The 11,870-nt window shown below is 69.9% G+C and overlaps 2 protein-coding genes across 5 annotated transcripts; both read left to right on the top strand.

Annotated features, from left to right (window-relative positions):
- The first annotated feature begins 112 nt into the window (after positions 1 to 112).
- Positions 113 to 3,807, top strand: HPX (hemopexin). Its single transcript, XM_080374886.1, has 10 exons — positions 113 to 279; positions 542 to 612; positions 761 to 841; positions 1,389 to 1,543; positions 1,860 to 2,013; positions 2,132 to 2,344; positions 2,521 to 2,622; positions 2,827 to 2,957; positions 3,226 to 3,370; positions 3,450 to 3,807. Exons 1-10 carry the CDS (start codon positions 215 to 217, stop codon positions 3,674 to 3,676), a joined length of 1,344 nt encoding a protein of 447 aa, XP_080231012.1. The 5' UTR covers positions 113 to 214; the 3' UTR covers positions 3,677 to 3,807.
- A 1,247-nt stretch (positions 3,808 to 5,054) lies between these two features.
- On the top strand, positions 5,055 to 11,831 carry APBB1 (amyloid beta precursor protein binding family B member 1). 4 transcript variants are annotated; one of them, XM_080374877.1, is made up of 14 exons: positions 5,057 to 5,118; positions 5,315 to 6,101; positions 7,690 to 7,880; positions 7,959 to 8,015; positions 8,102 to 8,187; positions 8,361 to 8,397; positions 8,642 to 8,779; positions 8,856 to 8,983; positions 9,799 to 9,913; positions 10,128 to 10,212; positions 10,546 to 10,629; positions 10,722 to 10,837; positions 10,919 to 11,095; positions 11,169 to 11,831. In XM_080374877.1, the coding sequence occupies exons 2-14, from the start codon at positions 5,489 to 5,491 to the stop codon at positions 11,334 to 11,336; spliced, it is 1,995 nt and encodes a 664-aa protein (XP_080231003.1). In that variant the 5' UTR covers positions 5,057 to 5,118; positions 5,315 to 5,488; the 3' UTR covers positions 11,337 to 11,831. The 4 variants fall into 4 exon arrangements, with proteins under 4 accessions (XP_080231004.1, XP_080231003.1, XP_080231005.1 ...); XM_080374878.1 differs by lacking the exon at positions 11,169 to 11,831 and having other exon boundaries at positions 5,055 to 5,118; positions 10,190 to 10,212; positions 10,919 to 11,080; XM_080374879.1 differs by lacking the exons at positions 5,057 to 5,118; positions 5,315 to 6,101 and adding an exon at positions 6,155 to 7,311.
- Positions 11,832 to 11,870: the final 39 nt, after the last annotated feature.

The raw sequence follows: 11,870 nt of genomic DNA on the forward strand, positions 1-11,870 counted from the left end.
GCTGCCCCAGCCAGGTTGGGGGGCAATGATGGGGGTCCCTGTCCTGCCCCCTCCATGCACTGCCCTGTCCCTTAGCCATGTCCCCCCCCCAGCCCCCCCGTGCGGATGAAGGTTGCGTGGGGCAGGCCAGGTTAAGCAATGGGGCAGGGCAGGTTGTGCAACGGCCTCTCCTGCTCTATATAGGTCCAGGGACCGCAGCAGCCCCAGGCACACCATGAGGGTCTCCACTGCCGCCCTCTGCCTGGCCTGGGCCCTGGCCCTGGCATGCGCCCACCCTTTGTGTGTGGGGTGCTGGGGATGGGTGTGGGGCAGGGGGCTGCGGGGTGCTGTGGGGGGCTGCGGTGGCTGCATGGGGCAGGGGGCTGTGGGGCAGGGGGTTGCTGTGGCTATGTGGGGCAGGGATCTGTGTGGTGCAGGAGGAGTATTGGGGCAGGAGGCTGTGGGGGGCTGTGTGGGGTGGGGGGCTGCGTGATGATGTGGGGTGCGTATGCGGCTGTTTGGAGGGGCTGCATCATAAGCCCATGGTGCTGCCTGTCCCCAGGCCCCACGGCAAATCAGAGGCAACTGGAGGAGGGCACCCCCATGAGGCTGAGCCCCCCAACAATGACACTGGTGAGACCCCAGGGATGGGGGGAGGAGGGCAGAATTGCATGTGGGGCACGGGGGGTGGGGGTGGGGGGGCACAGCAGGTTCTGGGGGTGGGACATTGGGGGAGGTCTGTCTGGGGGATCCACACCATCCTGACTTGCCCCCCGCCAAGACCTGGCCCAGCTCTGCGTGGATGAGGGCAGCTTCGACGCCGCCACACTCAATGAGAATGGCACCATGCTCTTCTTCAGAGGTGGGGCTGGGGGGGCAGGGGGGGGTGTGCGTGGGGTTGGGGGGAACAGGACTGGGAGACATGGCGCTGGGGGACATGGGGCTAGGGGCACAGGATGGGGGCCATGGGGGTGGGGGGGCAGGGGGCACTGGAGGAAAGGTTCTGAAGAGGATGGGGTCTGAATGTGGGGGGGAACTGGATATACAGGGGAGGGGAATGGAGTTTGTGGGTCTGGGGGAACTTGGAGGGGGGACAATGACACATGGGTTCTGGTGAGTCCATGAGAAATGGGGTACGGTGAGCTGGCACTGGGAGGTTGGGAGGGGGGATGGCATGGGAGTGTCTGGGGGAGATGGGGGAGGGATGGGGGTGGGAGGGGGTCTGTGGGGATAGATTGCAATGGGGGTCTGGGAAAGGGGTCTGAATAAATGTGGAAGGGGGTGGAGATGGTGCCCTGGGGGACAATAAGGGGCAGGGGGCGCTGTGGGGTGCCCCGGGGCTGGGGGCTGGGGGAGTGGGGTGTGGGACGGTGTGGGGCAGTGTGGGGCTAGCTGCTGCCCCTGCCCAGGCGAGGGAGTCTGGGAGATCTCTCGGGGGGCGCACCGGCCCCACATCCGACCCCTGGCTGCATCCTGGCCTGAGCTGGGGGGCCCCGTGGATGCGGCGCTGCGCCTGCACCGCCGGCAGCACCCCCAGGAGCACCAGAACCTCTACCTCTTCCAGGCACGGCCACGGGTGGGGGGCGGCAGGGGCAGGGCCTGGGCTGCGTGGGGGCTCAGGCAGGCTGCTTGGGGGCAGGAGATATTGCCTCTCTGCCCAGACCCCCCTGTGGGTCCATGGGGCTGGGGGAGGGATGGAGCTGGGGGTCCCAGCCTGTGGGTCAGATCTTTGGCCGAGGGGGGGGGGGGGGGGGCTGTCTTGTCCTGGCTGGGGGAGCTTCTGTCCTGGGGGTCTCCCCCCAGGTCTGGCCTCACAGGGGTCCTGGGGGTGGTGCCCGTGGGGCTCACCCTGTGGGGCTCACCCTGTGGGGCACTTGCAGGGCGAGCAGGTCTGGGCCTACGCTGGGGGGCAGCTGCGTCCTGGCTTCCCCCGGCGTGTGGCAGATGAATTCCCGGGGGTCCCTGGGGGGCTGGACGCCGCCGTCGAGTGCCACCCTGAGGAGTGTGGGGGCGAGAGCATCCTCTTCTTCAAGGGTGAGTGGGGTCCGGGGGGCTGCTGCGGGGTGCGTGGGGGCTGCTGGGCATGTGGGGCTCAGGTGCTAGAAGCTGCACCGTGCCAAGCCGTGCCGAGCTGTGCCATTGCTGCATGCAGGGGACACGGTGTACGCCTTTGACCTGGAGCTGCGGGTGACGAAGCCACGCACATGGCCGGGGCTGGGCCCCTGCACTGCTGCCCTGCGCTGGCTGGAGCGGTACTACTGCCTGCGCGGGACCCGCTTCCAGCGCTTCGACCCCCGCACAGGCGAAGTGCCCCCAGGATACCCCCGCGACCTCCGCGACTACTTCATACCCTGCCCAGGGCGAGGTGAGCACCTGGCCACCCCCATGGAACGACGTGCATCCTGGGGACCCCCCCCCCATGGGGTCCTGAGCTCCAGTTGCCTGGACGCCCAGCCCCACAGTGGCAGAGGGGTCCCAGACCCCCACCCCAGTGCCTGCCCTGGGGTCTGGCCCCACTGTCAGTGCTGACGCTGCTGTCAGGGCACGGGAATGCCTCGTGGGGGGACGCCGGCCATGGCTGCAGCAAGATGCCCTTCCAGGCCCTCCTCTCCGATGACACCGGCCGCATCTATGCCTTCCGTGGTGAGGGGTAGCGTGGGGCTGCGGGATGGCTGTGCTGGGGGAGTTGGGGGAGGGGCATGACCATGCTGGGGGCTGTGGGGTACAGAACTGTAGTCCCAGCCATTCTGTGGGGCCACAGACCATAGAGCTGGCTGTGGGGTGGGGTTGCGTGGGGCATGATCATGGGGCAGGTCTGTGGGGCAGTTTGACTGACACAGTCCGCAGGGGGTCTGTCATTCCGCCTGGACTCGTGGCAGGATGGGCACCATGCCTGGCCCCTGGGACAGACGTGGCCAGGGCTGGAGGGGGAGGTGGATGCTGCCTTCGCCTGGGATGGACGCACCTACCTGATACAGGTCTGACCCTGCTGGCTGCCCCCTCCCCCTCCTCTGCCCTGTGGGTCCTGCCCCCCCCCCCCCGTCCCAGCTTGCTGCCCCACTGCCAGCACTCCTGGGCCGGTGCTTGAAGTGGGGCAGCTCAGGGACTGCTGGGAGACATCCCTCCTGGGACCAGGGGACCTCGGGGATGTTGTGTGTGTGTGTCCCTGCCTCAGGGGCAGCCTGGGGACTCTCTGACGCTGTGTCCCCACTACTGCCCACGGCCCACACTGCCTGCTCTCCCCAGGGCTCCCAGGTCTCCATCTTCCTTTCGGAGCAGGGCCACCGGCGGGTGCTGGGGTACCCACGGGCGCTGCAGGAGGAGCTGGGGGTCCCCAGTGCCGACGCTGCCTTCACCTGCCCCGGCTCTGCGCACCTCTACCTCATCACAGGTGGGCAGCAGGCACACCAGGACCCCCGGCTGCTGGGGTCTCTGCCAGGGTGCAGGGCTGATGGGTGCTGTGTTGGCAGGGGACCACATTCGGCTGGTGGACCTGACGCAGACGCCACGGCACGTGGGCGAACCGACACCACTGCCCCACGACCACGTGGATGGTGCCATGTGCACCAACGATGGTATCTTCCTCTTCGATGGCACTGGCTACTACTGGTACCCCAGTGTGGCCCAGCTGCTAGGGGCACAACAGCCTGCCCCCCTCCAGAGCATCACCACCAACTTCTTCCACTGCCCACAGTGACTGGGCCCGGTGCCACCGCCCAGGCCCCTGCAGCACTGCTGGCACCGGGACTCTGCGGGCCCCAGCCAGCCTGTGCCTGGGACACAATAAAAGCCAGGGAGACCCTGAGACCCTCCCTGCTTTGTCTGGGGGTGCCGGGGGGTGGAGGGGATGGTGCATCTGTGTTGTGGCAGCTGTGGGGTGGCGTAGCACTGTCCCTGTGCCACTGGGCTGGGTGTGGCAGGGGCAGTGGGGCATGACCTGCTGGGTGCAGGAGCCTCTCGATGGTGTCCTGGTAGATGACTCCTGGGGGATGCGGTAGAGGGGTGGGGGGGATGTCCAACGGCTGTGCTGGGCTTTACCACACTGTGCCATACCACAAAGCATCGTTTGATGCTGAGCCACACCGTACTGTGCCAACTGAAATGTGTTGTCCTGTAATGTGCCACAGCGCACCGTGCTGTGCCATGCCCCATGGCACTATGTCATACCGCATCATACCATGTCATACTGTACTGTACCATACCATACTGTACCGTACCACACTGTGCCGTACTGTGCATGCCTTGCTGTGCTGTGCCACACCACAGCCCTGTGCCATGCCGTGCCACGCCGTGCCATCCTGCCCTGCGCTGCGGGGCTGGAGAGGTGCCAGCCGGGGTGTCACATCCGTGGGCATCAGCACCCGCGGGGGGCAGTGGGAGCCGGGCTCTCCCCGGCAGTGCCAGAGTCATGGCACGGGGGCCCCGCCGAGCAGCCCCAAAGCCTCGTCACCGAGGCGGTGACACGGGCCAGGCTGCCCAGGGCGGTGCTGCAGTCGCTGTGCCCGGGGGCTGGACGCGTCGCCGGGGGAGAGGGGCTGGACCAGAGGAGCCTTGGCGCGCTGCCAGCATCACCGCGCTGTGGCCGATGCCGCTGGTCCCTGCCAGCCCACCCTGCGCCCGCCGTGCCGTGCCAGCACCCCGTGTGCCCCCGTGCCGTGCTCTGCCGGTCCCGGCTGCGCCCCTCGCCGCTGCTGCTCCAGGCCTTGTGTCCCGTGCAGCGCCGTGCCGAGCCGTGCCGTGCCGTGCCGTGCCGTGCCGTGCCGTGCCGTGCCGAGCCGAGCCGTGCCGTGCCATGCCGCTCTGCCCCGGCCCTGCCCAGGCCACCCTGTGCTGCGCCCTGCGGACCCACCCCTGCCGGTGCCGGTGCCGGTGCCGGTGCCGGTGCCGGTCCGTGCCGGTGACAGTACCAGTGGCACGATCATGCCGCGCCGCGCTGTGCCAGCCGGTGCCGGTGGCAGAGGAGCGGTACCGTGCCCTGTCGGTGGCACTGTCAGTACGGGGACAGCGCCGGCACCAGTGCCGTGCCGCTGTGTGCCAGCCCCGTGCCGGTGCCGGTGCCAGTCGGGAGGGGAGGGGCTGCGCCGCCCGCGGAAGCGGAAGCGGAAGCGGACCCCCGCCCCCCTAGCGGAGCCGCCGCAGGTACCGGCCGGGCCGGGGTTCGGGCTGGGGGGGGTGATCGGAGCCTGCGGGGATCCCGCAGGCCCGGGGTGGGGGTGCCGGGGCGCGGCGGGGGGTCCCGGGGCTGTGGCGGGGCCCGCGGGGCTGGGGGGCCGGGCGCGGAGGGCCGGGCGCGGGGGGCCCGGTGCCGCAGCTGCCCACCGCCCGCTGCCCGCAGGCCCCATGGACGCGGAGGTGCCGGCGCTCCGGGGGCTGTAGGAGCCTCCCGCCAGCCGCAGGTGAGGGTCGGGCGGGGGCTGGTCCGGGGGGGCACCCGCCGTGTCCCCCGGTGCCGGCGGTGCCACCTGTCCCCGTCCGTGCCCCCCCCCCCCCCCCCCCCCAGGCCCCGACGATGTCGGGGGCCTTGAGCAAGCGAAGCGACCTGGCAAACGACAACAGCTGCCTGGGGCTGAGCCTGGGGCTGCCGGGCGCCCCCGAGCCCCTGCGCCCCAAGGCCCCCCCCGGCTCCCCCCAGGGCCCCCGCCTGTATGGCAGCACCGAGCTGCAGGGCGGGGGGGGGCCGCCAGGCCCGGCCGGCGAGGAGCCGGCCAACGCCAAGTGGGTGAAGGACGGGCAGAACCAGCTGCGCCGGGCAGCTGAGCGGGACCAGAACCGCAACGAGCTGGCCCCCCCCCCCGAGGAGCTGGAAGTCTCGGCCCGCAACGCCCGCAACGCCGGCAACAACGCCGGTGGGGGGGCCCTGCCCCTGCTCATCGACCTGCGAGGTGCCGAGGAGGAGGAGGAGGACGACGAAGAGGAGGAGGAAGGCGACGGGGACTCCACGCCAGTGCAGAGTGACCCCATGACGGCCGAGTCGGAGCAGAGTGGGGAGCGGGCGCCCCGCGAGCATGGCCGCAGCGCCAGCCTGCTCTTCGGGGTGCGCAGCGGCACTGCCAGCGATGAGGACTCCAGCTGGGCCACGCTCAGCCAGGGCAGCCCCACCGGCAGCTCCCCCGACGATGCAGGTGGGCACCCGCGGGCACCAGGTGGCCCCACGGCTGCCCCACAGTAGCCGCCTGTGTCTGTCCCACAGCTGGTCCTGGCTCCCCTGTGGCTGTCCCTGCCGACTCTGCCTGTCCCGCTGTGGACCCCACCTGCCCCACAGCTATGCCTGCCTGTCCTATGCCTGCCCCTCATTCCCTATGGCTTGTCCTGACTGCCCCACGGCGGCCCCCATCTGCTCAGTGGTGGCCCCCGCCTGCCCCACAATGGCGGCCCTGCCTGCCCCCCATCTGTCTCTGCCAGTCCCACAGTGGGCCCTGTCTGACCCATAGCTGCCTCTGCTTGCCCCATGGCTGCTCCATTTCCCCCACCGCTGCCCCATGGCAGCCCCTGCCTGCCCCCAACCTGTCATGCCCAGCCTGGTCCTGTCAGCTCTACATTTTCCTCTGCCTATTCCTGGCTGTGTGCCCACAGCTGCCCTCCAGCCTACCCATTGCTGCCTGTGTTCCTGATCCCTGCTGGGTGCTGTTCTTGGCCCCCCAGCCCCTGTCAGCTCCGTGGCACTCCACTGTGTGCCCCACTGATGTCCCCCCAACCCCCTCCATGACCCTGTGCTGTTGCTGGCAGCTCTGTGCCCCATGGTGCAGGCCCTGGTGTGCCGTTGCCTACCACCCCTCTCTGCGGCTCTGGCCCTGCTATGTCCCCCGCTACCTCTGTGTGCCTGTCCCCTTCCCCCCTCCTCCAGCCAGTAAATGCCCCCCTGTGTCCCCACGGTAGGCAGTGTCACTTTCATGTGCCCCACAGCCTGCACTGTACCGTGCTGTCCCCCCCATCCCTGCACTCCAGCCTCTCCCCCATCCTTCTGTGCCCCCCCGCCCTCCATGTCCCCGCCCCCCCGCGCATCCCGATCCCTCTGGCGCATCCTGCATCCCGCCGGCCCCGGCGCTGTCGTCAGCGGTTGCCGGGGAAACGCCTGGTCCAGCCCCGGCGCAGGTGAGCGTGGGGCGGGCACCCCCGCCGCCACCCGGCTGCCCCACAGCTGCGTGGGGCCGGGGCTGCGGGTGGGGCAGTGTGTGTGCGGGGGGCTGCGGCAGGGCAGGCCCCACGGGTGGGCCCGCGGGGGCTGCGGGCTGCGCTGTGGCCGGCAGCCGGCCCGACCCCCGGCATGGGGCGGGGGCACGATGTGCAGCGCGGATTTCTTCGTGGCCATCGTCCTGCTGGACCCGCGCCCAGGTAGGGCCGGGGGGGGAGTGGGACGCAGGGGCTGCGGCTCGGCCCAGCCCGGGGCGGGGGAGGGGGCTGCTGCCCTGCTGCGCCTCTAGGTCCTCCCGTGGGGCCCGGGTGGGGGCCCCCGTCCTCATAGCGATGTGGGGTACCCCCATCTTACGCCACCGGGAGTGGTCCTCAGCCCTGCCTGTCCACGGCCCCGTCCTCATGGCGATGGGGGAGCCTGGAGCCCGTCCTGAGGCGTCCCCACCTTGCTGGGTGGGTGCCCCATCCGGGGGGGCTCCCTGGGGCTGAGTGTGGGGGCCGTGTCCTGCTGGGGCTGCCTGGAGGGGCCCACCCCCGTGGCACCCGGCCCCGACCGCGCCCCTCACCCCGCCCCCCCAGACTCCTTCTGGACCCGCAACTCCTTCGAAACGGACTCGGACCTGCCTGCGGGATGGATGCGGGTGCAGGACACCTCGGGCACCTATTACTGGCACATCCCCACCGGCACCACGCAGTGGGAGCCCCCCTCGGGGCTGGCCCGTGGCTCGGCCCCTGGCTCCCCGGGCATCACCCCCTCCGAGGAGCCACCGGTGAGTCCCGGCCAGCCGTGGGGCGCCATGGGGCTGCCCCACAGCACTTGCCTTGAGCTGGCCCCGCTCTTCCCACAGCTCGCCTGGACGGGCTTCGCCCCGGCTGAGCGCTTCGGAGAGGGGGATTTCTGGAAGGTGAGGGGGGAGGGGGCAGTGGGCAACCGGGGGGGCAGCACGCTGTGGTGCCCAGCTGCTGCCAGCCCCCCCTGCTCCCTCCCCAGGACCCTGCGGCAGACGAGGCAGATGATGAGCCTGGAGTGCAGGACACGGAGCCGCCGTCGCCGGGCCTGGCCTCGCCGGGCACTGGGTGTGTGAGGCACGGGGGACCTGGGGGGTGTGGGGCTGCGCCTGGGCCCTGCAGGGCAGTGGGACCCTTGGGAGGGGGGCTGCCAGTTTGGTGTGGGGCCAGAGCTGCGCCCCGTGCAGGGGACCAGGGTCTCCAGGAGGCATCAGCCAGTGATACCCCCTTCGCTCTTGCAGCGCGGCGCTGGCCGAGGAGGACAAGCTGGGCTCCAAGGTAGGCTGGGGGCCCAGCCCGGCCCCTCCCTGTGCCCCAGGGCCCCCACCGGCTTGGGCCCCCCCCCGGGGTTGCAGCCCGGTGGTGCCATGATGCTGTCACCGCCATGGGAGGGGGCTCAGCAGAGTCTGGGGCATGCGGTGCCTCCACTGCGGGGTTTGCCCTGCCTCGGGGGGGCGGGGGGCAGGTAGGTGGCTGGGGTCCCCACGTTGGGGCCATGCCTGCCCCATGCCGTCCCCCGCAGCGCTTTGCTGTGCGCTCGCTGGGCTGGGTGGAGATGAGCGAGGACGAGCTGGCACCGGGCCGGAGCAGCATCGCTGTCAACAACTGCATCCGCCAGCTCTCCCTGCACCAGCGCGGCCCCCCTGGCTCCTGGGGGGAGGTGAGTGCCCCCCGCCCCGCCTGCTGCTGGCAGCCCCCGGTACAGCCCCCGCACACCCTGACGCGGCTACCCCCAGGGCCGGGCGATGCTGCTGCTGCTGGAGAGCCAGACGCTGAAGCTGGTGGACCCGCAGGATCAATCCCTGCTGCACGCGCAGCCCGTGGCCAGCATCCGTGTCTGGGGTGTGGGGCGTGACAGTGGCAGGTGCGGGGGGCACGATGGGCTGGGGGGTGCAGGTCCTGGGGGCAGAGGGTGTCTGGTGCCTGTGGGAACATGCAGGGGTCCCGGTGCACATGGGGTCCAGGGCTGATGGGGGTCCAGTGCACGTGTAGTGCGGTGATACAGGTGTGCATGGGGTGTGGGGCTGGGGTCTCCCATGCATCTGGGGTGCAGGGGTGTGCGAGGATCTGGGTACATGTGGGGCATGGGGCTGTGGGGGTCCCGTGTGTGGAGTACAGGGATCCAGGTGCACATGGGATGTGGGGGTCCTGTGCGTGTGGAGTGCAGAGATCTGGGTGCACGTGGGGCTCAGTGCCATGGGGGTCCTGTGCGTGTGGGGTGCAGGGATCCAGGTGCATGGGGCTGCAGGGGTCCCGTGCATGTGGGGCTGTGGGGTCCCATGTGCATGGGGTGTGGGGGGATGTGGTTGCACACAGGGTGTGGGGCCCTGGGATCCTGCACAGTGTGCGGGCATGCGGGATCCCAAGGCTGAGCCCCCTAGTGATGCTGGGTGTGTGTGTGTGTCTTGTGGTGCCATGGGTTGGGCATGACCCTGTGTGGGCATGGGGGTCCCACATGGGGGGGACCAGGGGTATGCGTGTGCCCCGGGCCCACTAACTTTGCTCTCTGGCTCTCTTCTGCTGCGCTGGCCGGGGATGCAGGGAGAGGTATGGCAGCCCAGCCCTGCACCAGTCCTCCCAGTCCTGTCCCTCACTGGGCTGGTGGTGGAGACACCCGGGTTGGGGAGCTCAGGCAGCTGGGTAGCTGGGGGGGGTCCTGAGTGCAACCCCTTGCCACAGGGACTTCGCCTACGTGGCCCGGGACCAGCTGACACAGATGCTGAAGTGCCATGTCTTTCGCTGTGAGAGCCCTGCCAAGAACATTGCCACCAGCCTGCATGAGGTCTGCTCCCAGGTGAGCCCCCCCAGCCCCAGGTAAGCCCCTCATGGACCCCCCAACCAGCTCTGAGGTCTGTTCCCAGGTGAGCCCCTCCTCACCATGTCCCCAGGGAACAGCTGGCTGGTGGCTCACCATGGGGTGCCATGGCCCCTTGTGGGGGACAGGGGCTGGGGGCTGTGGCGTGACAACCTGCGGGGGGCGGGGGCGGTGCCCCTCATGCTCTCCCCAGATCATGGTGGAGCGGCGAAGTGCCCGGGCCCTGGCTAATGGCCTCTCCATGGACCCCTCCAGGCTGGTGGAGATCCCCTTCCAGGGTATGGTGGGGCAGGGCGGGGAGGGGATGGAGGGCACTGGGAGGGGATGGGTGTGGGTGTATGGCACTGGGAAGGGATAGGGGGTGTTGGCAGGGGGGGGATACGCAGGAAGGGGATGTGTGTGTGTGTGTGTAGAGGGGGCACTGGGATGTGATGGGGGGCATGTGGGACACTGGGAGGGGATGGGGGGTTGGACTGGGGGAGGGAGCTCGTATGTCCCACTGCCACATGTGCTGGGGTGGGGGGCAGTGCTGGCTGTTGGGGGCCAGCTAGGGGGGCCAGGCATTGGGTTACAGTGATGTCGGTGGGGGCTGACCCTTCCCTGTGCTACAGTGGAGTTCCCGGCGCCCAAGAGCGAGGTGGTGCAGAAGTTCCCGGTGTGCTACCTGGGCTGTGTGCCCGTTGCCAAGCCTGTGGGTGAGTGGGGGGGCACTCGCACCTTGTGGGGCTGCCATGGGGTAGGTGCCCTGGCCCCATTGGCCGTCCCCGAGCCCCCTGCCCATCCCTAGGCATGGACGTCATCAATGCAGCACTAGAGGCAGCACTAGCCACCAGCAGCAAGGAGCACTGGACCCCCATTGTGGTCAATGTGGCACCTGCCACGCTCACCATCATCCACGAGCAGGTGGGTCTGGCCCTGCGGTGCTCCGTCCCCATCCTGTTGCCATGGTGGGGATGGTGGTGACCCCTGGCCACATGACTGCAGACGGAGGCGGTGCTGTGTGAGTGCCGCGTGCGGTTCCTGTCCTTCATGGGGGTGGGCCGGGATGTGCGCTCCTTCGCCTTCATCATGGCCAGCGCCCCGGGTGCCTTCCGCTGCCACATGGTCTGGTGTGAGCCCAACGCCGCTGGGCTGAGTGAGGCACTGCAGGCCGCCTGCATGGTGAGTGTCCACCTGCTCAGCCCCTTCCCCGGCCCCACTGTCCTGGCCCCACTGCTGACCCCGCTCTCCCCAGCTGCGCTACCAGAAGTGCCTGGATGCCCGGCCCCAGGCCTCCAGCTCCTGCCTGCCCGCACCGCCGGCTGACTCGGTGGCACGCCGGGTGGGCTCCTCCGTCCGCCGGGGCATGCAGACCCTCCTGGGCAGCCTGAAGCCCAAGCGCCTCGGGGCCCAGACGCCATGAGCCAGGATGGGGGGAGCAACCAAGACCCCTTCCCCATCTGCCACCCCCGGCATGGGACAGGGGGATGGGACGGAGGGGGCGGCAGCGCCTCGGAAGTGCGGGGCACCAGCGGGGGGATGAGCCCGTGCCAAGCGGTGTGCGTGTGTGTGTGCAAGTGTCCCCATGCGCCGAGCCATGTGCGAGGGGCTGTGGGGCACGTACCTGCACAGGGGGTGCGCGCCGAGCATGGTGCCGTGCTGTGGCTCTGCCCCCCCCGGCCATGCCCCAGGGCGGTGGGCTGGGGTGTGTGTCCTGCTCTACACGCCGGGATGAGCCCCCCGCTGCCCTGCGGGGACAATGGGGCTGGCGTGGCGGGGGTGCAGGGCCCACCCTGCCCCGATGCATGCGGTCTAACCTGCAGCGTGGGGCTCCCCGGGGCCACCGGCTCCGGAGCTGCCACTCCTGCTGTAATGAAGATCTGTGTCGTACTAAATAATTAATAAACCCATTCCACCAGCCCGGCCTTGCCCCCTTCCTGCAGCACTCTCTGGGAGG

Source organism: Falco punctatus, assembly GCF_963210335.1.
Source record: "Falco punctatus genome assembly, chromosome: 2".
NCBI classification, from domain to species: domain Eukaryota; kingdom Metazoa; phylum Chordata; class Aves; order Falconiformes; family Falconidae; genus Falco; species Falco punctatus.

What these genes read in the sequence shown, in the direction of transcription:
- HPX (XM_080374886.1), top strand. Translation starts at nt 215, where the DNA reads ATGAGGGTCTCCACTGCCGCCCTCTGCCTGGCCTGGGCCCTGGCCCTG. An exon ending in AGAACCTCTACCTCTTCCAG is followed by an intron (nt 1,544 to 1,859) that starts GCACGGCCACGG and finishes GGGCACTTGCAG; the next exon opens with GGCGAGCAGGTCTGGGCCTA. An exon ending in CATACCCTGCCCAGGGCGAG is followed by an intron (nt 2,345 to 2,520) that starts GTGAGCACCTGG and finishes CGCTGCTGTCAG; the next exon opens with GGCACGGGAATGCCTCGTGG.
- APBB1 (XM_080374877.1), top strand. Translation starts at nt 5,489, where the DNA reads ATGTCGGGGGCCTTGAGCAAGCGAAGCGACCTGGCAAACGACAACAGC. An exon ending in CTGGCCTCGCCGGGCACTGG is followed by an intron (nt 8,188 to 8,360) that starts GTGTGTGAGGCA and finishes TCGCTCTTGCAG; the next exon opens with CGCGGCGCTGGCCGAGGAGG. An exon ending in TCACCATCATCCACGAGCAG is followed by an intron (nt 10,838 to 10,918) that starts GTGGGTCTGGCC and finishes ACATGACTGCAG; the next exon opens with ACGGAGGCGGTGCTGTGTGA.